Genomic DNA, 12,808 nt, shown 5'->3' on the forward strand with positions numbered 1-12,808 from the left:
TATACACAAACACATATAAGATAGGATCAAATGACAACAAAGTGTCAAACTTTAGTTAGACACCAAATATCAACCATTCAATCTAATTTAATCAAATGACTTTTATTCATTCACTAAAAATTTGATGCTTCATAAGATCATTATTATTGTTACATCCACAACTACAATAATCACCACTATCTATTGCCTCTACCATCATCATCACCACCATTATCACTTTCATCATCATTACTACTACTACCATCGTTACTATCATTGCCATGATGTGGTGGCGGTAGTGACATTTGTGGTAGTAGTGATGATAATGGTTGTGATGACAAGATGAAAAAATATGGTTCATAAAATAATAAAGATGAAGTGGTTAGTGTCTTAATTGTTGAAGAGAAAAAATAAAGAAATAAAATGTTAAAAAGATGAAAGGAGCATATCAAGAGTGGCTAGAGTAGAGATACGTAAATAGCGAAATAAAAAATGTGGAGGAAGAGGAAGTACGATAAAATTAACGATAGGAATAAAATAATTAAAAAATTATAAATATATGAACTAAAAAAACATCTATTTTAAATTACAGGAACTCATCAAAAAATAAATAAATATAAGAATTAAAAATATCTAATTTAAATTATAGGGATTAAAATATAAAGTGAAACTATAAGAATTAAAAAAATATATTTTACCCTTAAAAAATTACTTTGTACATAAGAATGTAATATCCACATCCACATTTTTAATAGATAAGCCTTGTTCTCTGCTTTTGTTTTGAAAATTTTATAAAAATTAATATTTTTTAAAATAATTTTATTTTTAAAAGCTATCTTTTTCATTCTCTTTATAACATTGTTTGAACTGTGCTAATGTGGTATAAGTCTTTAATTTTGTGAGAGTAAAAAAAGAGTGCAATAAACATCACGAATGAAGATACACAAAATATATAAAATGTCTAGAAACTTAATTTAGAGTAATTTTAATAAAATAAATTTAATATTAGATATACAAAATTAAATTAATATTTTTGTTATCTCAACACAAAAAAATGTTACAAAAAAATTAACAATAAAGATTTAAAAAATTAAAAAATTGATAGTTAAAAAATTTATCTAAAACTATAAAGATTAAAAAGGATAAATTTTTAATTTTAATTTTTTAATTTTTAACATGGGCTAGGTATAAATCGAAAGTATTGTGGCCCAACAGCATCAACACACGGTGACATATCAGTGCCTTGTTGGCTATATATACTCTCACGAAACCCTCACTATACCTCATGCTTAGGGTTACAGATGCGGCGTAATTGTTCTACCACAGTTCCCAGATGAATGCAATCTTTGTGTCTTTTGCAAAATTCTGTCTTAAGGTTTTATTCTATTTGATACTTTTGCTCTGTTTTTCTTGTTTGTCACATGTAATTTAAGGGTCTGGAGTTTGGCTCTTAGGCTTTGAATCTGTGCCTTAGAGATGAATGCAGCACCCAATACCGAACCCCTTTCAACCTTTTCACTAATTTTCGCACCCAAATTTGTTTAATGGGTCTAGCGGATATCTTTGATAAGGTTGATACATTTGTTCACTTTTTTTTTTTTTTTTATTTATTTGATTGGCATACTTTATAATATATATTATGAAAATTTGAAAATTGGAAATTTAGAAAATGTAATTATTGAGTGGTAATTCAGGCAGCCTACTTGCCACGATTGTTCAATGGCATGAAAGGTGTTTAACTACTCATAAATTGAATGCTTTTGCTCTTCAGACTTGCTGAGATTTTCACTGAAGCCGGTCTAGTAAGCTCAAGTACATTTTTTGTTTGTTTGTTCATCGAAAAGTATTTTTATTTGATATTTTTGGGCATCTGAAAAGTATTTTGATAATACTTGTTTTAAGAATCAATGATCCATTGAAGTTTTGTTTTTATTTTGTGTTTTGTCACTGAAGAGATGTGGCAATTGTAACTAATGTTTGATCACGAGTTGAAATTGAATAAGTTATGTGCGTGGTTAGTAGAACTAATTCCTGCTTTGGGAGGTGTTTTGATCGATACTTTTGTTTTTCCCTTTGTTGGAGGGAATGACCAAAATTATTGATTTGAAAAATGGTTGCACAACAAGATTTGAAATCAAAATGAATATGACATGGAAAAGTATTATGTAAATATTGAGAAAACTCTTTAGAGTATTCATGTAAATATTGAAACTCGTCCTTCAATACTATGAACCTTGGTATGAACGAAATTAGCTCAAACTTTTGTTGAATCTGCTACTTTTCAAATTGAGGCCTCGAACAAAAGTGTTTCTTTCTCTTTCTTCTATTGTTATTAGATTGATCACTATTTTACACTCATTTGAATTCCTCTTATACGACGCTACTGTCCTCAACTCCTTCGGTGGGAAGTGTGAAAGAAGGTAATTCAAAAGAGATTGAGGGTGTTGACTCTAGAAAGAGGAAGAAACATTCTTGAAAGAGAAAAAAAACAAAGAACATACACTTTTTGAAAGAGTTCTTAATCAAAGGTGGGGTATGAGAACCACCCCTAAATTATAGAAATAGATAATTCTAGGAAACAAATTGTGATAACTTTTGGAATAAGAACTTAAAATTTAGGAAGAGAATTGAAGAATAAGAACTTAAAATTTAGTAAGAAAATTAAAGAATACGTTTAACAAATTACTAGTCATATCATATTGACAGAACAAAAATATTCTAATACGGAATCTTATTTATGAATATTAATATTACACAGAAAATAAGGTTCATGTAATTGCCAGTTCAATAATAGACTCAGGATATAACAAGAACAACCCATTATTTCAATCAAAGACGGAGAATCTTCAATTTGGCTTCACTTCAATTTGTCTTCATCAAGTCAATTTTAAAGAGATAAATGGCCAAAACAATATTGAATTAAGACAAAAAAAGTTAAAATTGATTGTAGCTAAACAAACTGGATCCTACATCAATTTCTTTCCTAACTTGTTCTCTACACTTATCTCTAATTGAATGAAATGGACTACCCTGCATCTTCTGTTAGACCTAACTCAACTCAAAGTGCATTTCAGCAATTGAAATTATGATAACTGTATGCTTACTATGTTTGCTTGATTTTGCCAAAATACTTCTTGTGAATGTGATGCTTCTTAGAAGGATATTCATGCAGTATTAAGGCAAATGACTTTGGCTATGATTGTTAGACATTGGCTCTGCTTTTTGGTTTTTTAAACCAGCATAGTGCAATTTAAAGTGGCATTTATCCAAGTAGTGTAACTTAAAACTAATTACTAGGGAGGAGCAATGAAAGTCACACCTATATATATATATATATATATATATATATATATATATATAATAAAACAATAAGTCATCTATTAGAAGTGTGACTTCACTTTTAGAAGTCTCCAACAACATATACGATTATTTACCTTAATTTTCTGGATAAATTTCACTCCAAATTTGGCAGGTCAAACACCATTGCAGTCATGTCTACACGGGAAGATACTTTCAGTTTTTTTTTCTTAGAGGAGCCTCAAACAAATCTTATAGCAAAGGATTCCAATGCCAAACAAAAAGTGGTCGATCTCAGTTGATGTAAATTACAACTGAAGTGGGAGGTGTGATAGTGGTGAACAATAGAACAATACTTGAATGGTGTCCAAACTTTTCTTAAAAGATCAATCATACCAACTTCCCATTTAACCTTAGGAATGGAAGAAAAGTAGAGAACCCTTCTCTTCCCGGTGAAGGTTACACCATTTTGACTATTTCATGCACAAATACTTAATAAATGCATTGATAGGAGGATATTTGTTTGTTTTATGTGTTTTCTATTATTTGTTTTGTCGCAAAAAAGATAAAGCATGTACATGTTTATGACAACAATCCAAACAAAATGTAAAACTAGGTCTAATTTTAACATAAAGTAGTAATACAAATCATTACTTTTACAAATCAATAACTAAAACTAAATGTAAATAACTTATCAGTTAATCATTATATGACACTTTGGCAATGTATCAAGTTGTGTCAATGATCTTGTTTAGCACAAGCTCTCTAGCCCTATTAATAGTCATGAAACACAAATACAAATGTTCTTCCAACTCATCCAATAGATCACTAAAACTGCATTGGTTCTTTTTCAATAGGCGCGCCACTTCACCATCGGCTTGAATCCTATCATCTTTCCTCTCAAGCCAAAATCTCACTGTGGTCCTCATGTACTCAAACTCATCATTTAGCCGAGCCACGAGCCGGCTCGTTGTCTCCAAGTCTTTATTCACTATATAAGTTCCTTTCGCGGCTGCATCGAGCCGAGCCATTACCTTAGCCAGCTTCCTTTCTGAAGCCCAATCCATGGTACTAGCCAACCCGGCCGCAACCACAAGCAAAACAAAGCCATGAGTCATAACAATCACAACAAGTGAAGCAGTTACTACCACAATAAGACAGGCCGAGCCGCATTTTAGCCTAACAGCTAATTGCAGCTTGGCTCGTGCTTTGTCGCGGCTCGTCTCGAGCCGCTTTTGTAAGTCCAAATAATGACACTGAGTGGCACGCATCCGACTCATACATGAGCCGGATGCAGCAAATGGGTTCAAAAAGTTGGAGAATTCAGTTAAGTGGGCCATTACCATTGTGGAAGGGGCTTGATTGGTTGGAACACATTGAAGAATGGTCTTGAGTGATCTATACTTCACACGTACACGATCAATGTCCTTTAAAAGATGGCTACAAAGAAGAGAAGCATTGGCAGTGTGTGCAAAATAGTCTGACAAGAGAGAATGGATCTTGGGCCTGCATTGGGCTTCGGATAGGGCCCGAGTAACCGTGGGCTGATCTGGGTCCAAGAAATGCTCCGCGAACAAACGGTAAGAGGGTAGACGGGCCGAAGTGGTGGACTCTCGTGACAAACAAGAAGAGGATTCACCCTTGGAATAGGCAAGGACACGTGTCCAAAACTCAGTGTATGACTCTGTACGAAATGCATTGGCATATTCTTCACGCACGTCCACACAAGTTTGGTGATTTGGAGAACTGGTGCTGCATTCTGTTGCATGTCATTGTTGTTAATACGTTGTTATTATGTAAACTAGTAAATATAACAATTAAGGTTGTTTTTTCATATAATAATTATGTATATGTACAAGGGCTCTAACACTTAATTTGTTTATCATGCAAAGATGTAAATGTAACCATTTTTCATTGTCATTTTGATGCTACATTTTTTTTCCTTGAATAATGTAAATAATTGGTTGCTTTTTCATACATTAGTTATTCATAACTAATCTGAATTAGTGGAAATTTGATGATGTTTCTGATTAAGCTAAAGATATGATACTTTTGTTAAATGAGAGAAATTCCTTAACTGTAAGGAATTTAAAGATCTGCTTAGGTTCCTATCTTCTTGATCAACTGCAATATTCTTTATGAAATCAAGTTAAATAAACACAAGTGCACGAGTATTTCTGGTGAATCTAGTGATACATATGCAGGCATCCCCGTTAAGGTGCATTCTTCTTTTTCTCCTTACCAAAGCATTTACAGAGCACATAAAAGCAATGTAGTATCAAAATGAGGGCAGTTATAACATTCAGATTAAATAATGGATTTGAAGGGAAAAGAAACATAAAATCCAGAGGGAACGATAAAAGTTGATATCATGTAGTCCTATTTCCCACAAGCAAACCAAATGATTTTCTACGTGTAATATTAAATATAACGGACAAGTTTGAGTAGATTTCTGTATAAACATTTCTTAGAGATAAAAATGAGAAGAAAATATAAAATTAGCTTATATATAAGTTAATTTGTAGAAATTTTTTGGTATTAATATTTTTAAAATTTTATTTTTAACTCATGGGTTATTTTTAATTTATGATCAAACTTATTTTATTTTTCTCTTTAAAAGTACTTTTGGAGATACTTATCCAAATAGACCTACAACCAATATCAGCTTTCAAATGGACAAGGTACTAACGAATATTTGCTAGAAACATTATGCTCAATTTGAATTTACAGCATGATAAGTTATGAGGCAAAAGGGTGGGAGCAACAATTGAGTTGATCAAGAAAGCTCAATGTAATATTACAGCTTTCTTATGTCTATATCAACAAGATCAACTTTTAACAAATTAAGCTGTGTTTATGTTTTACCTTTAATTATTAGAAGTATATTGTTGCATAAGCAAATATAATTCAGCTTTCTATGTCTATATCTAAGGCCGGACATTCAATAAGACAATTAAGGCTAATGCCTAGAGTCACCAAATTTATAAGGCCTCCAAGTTCTTTTAATAGTAGTATTATTGATATAAATAATACTACTATTATGTTTTACCTTTAATTATTAGAAGTATATTGTTGCATAAGCAAATATAATTCAGCTTTCTATGTCTATATCTAAGGCCGGACATTCAATAAGACAATTAAGGCTAATGCCTAGAGTCACCAAATTTATAAGGCCTCCAAGTTCTTTTAATAGTAGTATTATTGATATAAATAAACCTTTAAAAAATTAATAATATTTGAGATAATACCCAATATTTTATAAGACACATATCTTATATTTTTTATATCTCTTATTTTTTTAATTATTAAAATTACTTAAAAGACCACAACCCATTTATTAGTTTTTGTAAATGAAAAGTCACTCAACAGTCATTACTACTTACTTTTATTTTTTTACAGATAACAAATTTTCAACCTCTTTGTTTTCTCACTAGTCTATCTCTTTCTCATTTTCTCTCCATTCTCATTCTTTCTTGGTTGATGTTATTGAACCAGCACCAGAAAATGTATCTAAGTTTTTAGTTAAATCACTACCTCAAACAAGATGGGAATGTAGAATTGAAAGCGTTAAAACCATAAAGTTTCAAACACCAAAAATAAGGGATGCACTTGTTCAATTATCGAAAACTAGTGAAGATCCCAAGATAAAGAGTGAAGTCATGTGTTTAGTGACTTACGAGATGAGGAATTTTGAATTTTTATTGAGAATGAATATTTGGTATGATATACTTTTTGCGATTAATTCTATAGGTAAGATTATGCAATCTAAAGATGTGCATATAGATGTTGCTATAGATCACTTAAGAGGTCTTATAATTTATTTAAAAAATTATAGAGAAAATGATTTTGCATCTGTATTAGAATCCACCAAAGAAATGATTATTGAAATGAATATAGAGCCTAAGTTCAATGAAAAACGTAAGATTCATAGGAAAAAATATTTTGATGACATTCATAGTGATAAGATAGTTCATTCTGCTAGAAATTCTTTTTGCATTAATTATTTTTTTGTATATATTAGATCAATCTATTTTTTCTATTGAGAGTCGATTTGAACAATTTTTAGAATATGAAAACATGTTTTATTTTTTATTTGATTCAAATAAATTTAAAACTTTAGGGAAAGATGAATTGAAAAAATATTGTATCAATCTTGAAAAGATTTTGAGTTTTGAGGACCATTCTGATATTGATGGTCTTGATTTCTTTTCAGAATTAAAGTTATTAAAAGAAATTCTAACAAATGAAATTAACATACCATTAAAAAAAATTGAATTATATAAAAATATCATGTTATTTTCCAAATACATACATTATTTATAGAATATTATTAACATTACTTGTAATTGTTGCAACTGCTGAAAGAAGTTTTTCTAAATTAAAATTGAGTATATCATATAAGATCAACTATGCTACAAGATAAATTGAATGAATTAACTATATTATCTATTAAGAGTGAAATATTAGAATTACTTGATTATAAAACTTTAATAAATAATTTTGTAGCTCAAAAAGCTAGAAAAATAACATAAAAATTATTAAGTTATATTAACATATAGGTCCCTATTTTAAGGCCCGAAATTCCTAGATAAGGCCTTGTCTATATCAAAGTTCAATAATCAATGATCTCCTTGTAATTTTCAAATTTGTATTTTTATTTTATAAAGAAACATTGTTTTCCTTAATTAATATATTCATCTTTCTGATACTGATGCACCTACAAACCAAACTCAATAACCAGGAAAACAATGCATAAAGAGATGAACATGTTAATTACCAGAACACGAAAGCCACTTTTTGATTTTCCGAACTAATTTCTTCCTCATTGCTAAACGTGACACTGCAAATCAAAGATGAAAGATAAAAAAAAATTCAGAAGATATGCAATGAACTACGGATAATTATCAAAAGGAAGAGAAAAAGAGGAACAAAGGTGCAATAAATAGAAACTTTCCCATTGAAAATTAAATGGATGCTAACCAAACCTTAATGAATGAGGTTTTGGTTTTTTACTTCTTATTGTCAATGAAAGAAAACCGAAGGAGATTGTTAAGGTGGCACTGTTGTTTTTGAGAGAGGAAATTTTGATTTCTTTTAATAATGCAAACCCTAAAGCCATTTTTTCTATTGCTTGTAAGAAAGAGGCATGAAAATAAGGCAATGTAGTGTACGTGAAGTGATATCTTGATTTGGCGTGAGGGAAGGAAGTTCTAGAATTATTTTCTGTCGTAATCTCAAAGTCAAAGCTAAGTGATCACTGCATGTTTATTTTACGGAAATTCAGACGAAGGAAATGAAAGAGAAAGACACCATGATAGAGATATCAAATTTGTATTCATTATTTGGGACCTCACATATCATTTTTCTTTTGTTTGGATTCATGAAGAAATCCTTCCTCGTGATAATTATTTGGTGAGATTTTAGCAAACTTTTTTTTTTAGAGACTCACAAAGAAGAAAAAAAAAATACTTCACCAACATCCTTAAAATATTTTTTTCCCTCTCATAAATTTCATTTTATCATTAATTAAATTAATATTTTAATACTAAGTTTGTTTTGTTGTGTAGTGAGTGTCATTAGGCGTCTCTCTATTAAAGGGAGTCCAAATTTCACATTTTTTTTTTCTTTTAACAATAATAGTTAGTGTTTGAAATTGGTTGAAAATGAAAGAAACATATGTTTGAGATGCAGAAACTTTAATTATAAACTTTTGAAAATTCAATTTGAGATGTGACCAGAAACAAAACACTAAATGAGGTTTAGTTCTAGGATTCCATACAAACTACCGAGATCCTTTCACCATTTGAATAAATTATTAGGTTTCTAAGTTCATCTTAATTACTTTCTACTAATATTCACATGACAAGTAATTGAGTCTTATTTTTAAATGGGATTAACTATGGATAATACATGATATCATATAACTTAATCTTTTAATAAAAAAATATTTAAAAATATCACATATTAATAAAAATTGAATATAGTTCTAAACTTTAGAAGAATGAATTACAAAGACCAATTCTATTTTAGAGAATAAAAATGGAAATTGAAAAAAAAAACGGAGGGACTAAAAATAAAATAGAATAATTTTTGGAGGACTAAAATCAGTTAAATATTTTTTGAGAAGCTAAAGAATAGAAATTGATAAAAAAAAAATGAGGGCAAAAAACAAAACAAAATAATTTTGGGAGAGTAAATAACCAATCAAATATTTTTTGAGGGATTAAAAATGGAAATTGAGAAAATATGAGATACTAAAAACACAACTATATAAATCTCAATTTTTTTAACCATAAAATTATTATTACGAGTGTAATATAAAAGTTGGTGGAGACTACAGATATATGGAGATCTTGTACTACCAAATAATATCTTTTTGCTAGATTAATTTAAATCAATTCCTCTTTGTCGTGAAATGGAGAAATAAATTCTCATTTTCATTTTAATCTTTTAAAAATAATTTTTTATAGCATAAAGCATAACATTTTGTTGAGAAAAATAAGAAATTAAAATGTTTAATATAAATATTTTGCATAATCAACTATAATGGAACATTTTTGCAGGATGCTTCTCTTGTGACTTGGCAGTGTTTTGTGCAACGAACATGACATGTTTCTAAGGGATTACTCCCGTTTGGGCACATGCAAGTCATCCACTTAAAAGAAAATAATTCTCATATGGTAACTTACCTTATTGTAACTTATCTAATAATATAATATTTGTCAATAAAAATTATTTTTATTTATATTATAGATATAATTTATATTGATATATTATTAAAAAAAATATATATAAATTATAGTATATATAATATCATTGTATATAACATTTATTAAAATGATAGTTGAATTAGATTCTTCATATGCAATTTGAATGACAAAGGAAGGATGTTCCATTACAAATCATTGCTACCAAGTGATGGAAGAGATAAAGCTATTATGCAGATGCAACATTATGTGTTCTTGCACATAATGAAGGAAGCCAACCACTTGGCCGATTCTTTTGCTAAACATGGGATGACACTAGATTGTGAAACCTGCACCTTTAATATTGGTTAAATTGTAGTTTTATCTTTTTATTTTTATAAATTCATAATTTTAGTTGTTCTATTTTAAACTAGTAATATTTGGTTTCTAAAATTTTAAAAATATAAAATTTTGATCCTCTCATCAAATTGACATCTATTAATCACTAAATTTGAACGTTTATGCATGTTTAAGTGATGTAACATTTAGTAACATAATATTTAGAAATAAAAAACTAAAAACAAATGTGCAAATAATATTTATATTAATAAAATAAACATCAATCTCTAAAAAAATAAATGCAATAAAAAATTTTACATGTTATTTTTATATTTTTATCTTTACATATCATATTATTAAATATCACATTACTTAAAGTAATAACAGATCATCAAACAATATTAAACGATCAAATTGACTATATGACAAAAATTTCATAATTTTAAAAATACGAGGAGTAAATATTTATATTTTAAAATAGAGGATCAAAATTTGAGATCCATAAAAATGGAGAAACCAAAAGTATAACTTTACTTTTAATATATTACCTACTTTTGCTATTTCTCCCTTTTAAGGAGATTTACATTGTATTCCGTCGATTATTAATTAATCCTATTGGGATTGTTTGGCCATCGATTAAAAAAAACATTTTTTGATTTTCAATTCTTTTACCTTTTAATTTATTTATTTATATTCTTTTAAAATATTATTTATTTTTATTTTAATAACTCTGCATTTTTTATAATAACAATCATTGTTGAACAATTATCTTTTACCATTAAATAAAATCATCACCATTATTTTTAATAACTTTTCTAAGGGATATTTTTAATAACTTATGTTACTTTTTCTTTTACTTTTGAATAAATATGTAAAGACATAAAATATATTTTTTCTTCTGTTATACTATCTATAATACTATTTTTTATTTTTTATTTTTTAAGACACATTCATTCTTCCCCTCCAAAAAAAAAAAAAGACATATTCATTCTTTAACTAATTAATTTAGATTTGTTTTAAATATTTTTAGTTTCACCTTTTTTATTATTTGTACACTCTCTTCTTTAAATAAAACCACTATTAATAGGTAAACACTAAACACACAAATTTAAATTGAGTAAACTCTCTATTCTAAGTATGTAATGGCAACAGGGTGGGATGAGTGTGGGTTTCAATACCTTATCCTCATCTCCATCCTTGGTTCCTATCCTATATTCATTCTTGTCCTCGATATTTTTATTTAATAAAATATGTAGAAACATGAAATGTCTTAATCTTACTAGTTTAAATAAATAAATAATTTTTTTAATAAAAATTATCTTATTTTTATCTATTTATAAACATTTATATTTTATTTATTTGTTTTTATCTCCAATTTCCGTATTATATTGCCTTCTTATTCACTTACCCTTATTTAACTTTTATTATTTATTTTAACCATGGTATTGTTATTTATGTAACTTTTAATCAACAAAGAAGAAGGTAATTTGTTTTAATTTTTAACATGGGCCAAGCACAAATCCAAAGTATTCTGGCCCAACAGCGTTAAAACACTGACATTCACACTACCTTGTTGGCTATATATTCTCTCACCAATCCTTCACTAAACCTCATGCTTAGGGTTACAAAAGCGGCGTAACTATTCAACCTCTGTGTCTGTTTCAAAATTGTGCATTAAGGTTGTTCCAATCGAATTCATACCTCTGTTCTGTGTTTCTTTTATTTTTATTTTTATCACATCTAAGATTCTAAGGGTCTGGAGTTTGGCTCTTTGGTTTTACAAAACCTGTGCCTTAGAGATGAATGCAGAACCCAATACAAAACCATTTCAACCTTTTCACTAATTTTCTCTGCCAAATTTGTTCAATGGGTCTAGTGGATTTCTTTGATAAGGTTGATACATTTGTTATCTTATTTATTTATTTATTGATTACCATACTTTGTAATATAATATGAAAGTTTGAATTTTGAAAATTGGAAATTTAGAAAATGTAATTATTGAGTGGTAATTCAGGCAGCCTACTTGCCACGATTGTTCAATGGCATTAAAGGTGTTTAACTACTCATAAATCGAATGCTTTTGCTCTTCAGACTTGCTGAGGTTTTCTCTGAAGCTGGTCTAGTAAGCTCAAGCACAGTTTTTATTTATTTGTTTATTTATTAGGATTTTGCAAAAAAAATTTTATCAATAAAACGTTTTTTGATTTGATTTTTGTGGGCATTTGAGAAGCATTTAATCAAGATACTTATTTTAACCATTAATGTAGGGTGAATGTGTTTTTTTTTGTCACTAGGACAAATTTTGTTCACGAGAGTTGAAATTGAATTAGTTATGCATATGGTTCGTATGATTTGTCTCTGCTTAGTAAGAGATTCAGATTGATGCTTTTGTTTTCTTTTTAGTCAGAGGATATAACCAAAATAATTTGATTGTAAGAATTCGTTGTTACAAAATAATTTGTATCAAATGATTATGGCACGATAAAATAATTTTTTTTGAGAAAGAA

At 28.6% G+C, this 12,808-nt stretch overlaps 1 protein-coding gene and 2 non-coding genes across 3 annotated transcripts; 2 read left to right on the forward strand and 1 right to left on the reverse strand.

The window, feature by feature from the left end:
• Positions 1-1,671: 1,671 nt before the first annotated feature.
• LOC114916598 (small nucleolar RNA snoR77) lies at positions 1,672-1,798 on the forward strand. The gene has a single exon (XR_003805155.1). It is a non-coding gene; the product is annotated as a small nucleolar RNA snoR77 (small nucleolar RNA).
• A 2,012-nt stretch (positions 1,799-3,810) lies between these two features.
• LOC109809047 (transmembrane protein, putative (DUF677)) lies at positions 3,811-8,945 on the reverse strand. Its single transcript, XM_083063773.1, has 3 exons — positions 8,262-8,945; positions 8,054-8,116; positions 3,811-5,035 (listed from the first exon to the last, which is right to left on the reverse strand). Exons 2-3 carry the CDS (start codon positions 8,100-8,102, stop codon positions 4,005-4,007), a joined length of 1,080 nt encoding a protein of 359 aa, XP_082919899.1. The 5' UTR covers positions 8,103-8,116; positions 8,262-8,945; the 3' UTR covers positions 3,811-4,004.
• Positions 8,946-12,313: 3,368 nt separating this feature from the next.
• Positions 12,314-12,440, forward strand: LOC114916599 (small nucleolar RNA snoR77). The gene has a single exon (XR_003805156.1). It is a non-coding gene; the product is annotated as a small nucleolar RNA snoR77 (small nucleolar RNA).
• Positions 12,441-12,808: the final 368 nt, after the last annotated feature.

This window comes from Cajanus cajan, chromosome 9 (genome assembly GCF_000230855.2).
Source record: "Cajanus cajan strain Asha chromosome 9, NIPB_CcT2T_4, whole genome shotgun sequence".
Classification (NCBI taxonomy): domain Eukaryota; kingdom Viridiplantae; phylum Streptophyta; class Magnoliopsida; order Fabales; family Fabaceae; genus Cajanus; species Cajanus cajan.

Coding starts and splice junctions, on each gene's coding strand:
- LOC109809047 (XM_083063773.1), bottom strand. CDS start 8,102: ATGAGGAAGAAATTAGTTCGGAAAATCAAAAAGTGGCTTTCGTGTTCT. Junction 5,036..8,053: donor AAAGTGGCTTTCGTGTTCTG/GTAATTAACATG, acceptor GACATGCAACAG/AATGCAGCACCAGTTCTCCA.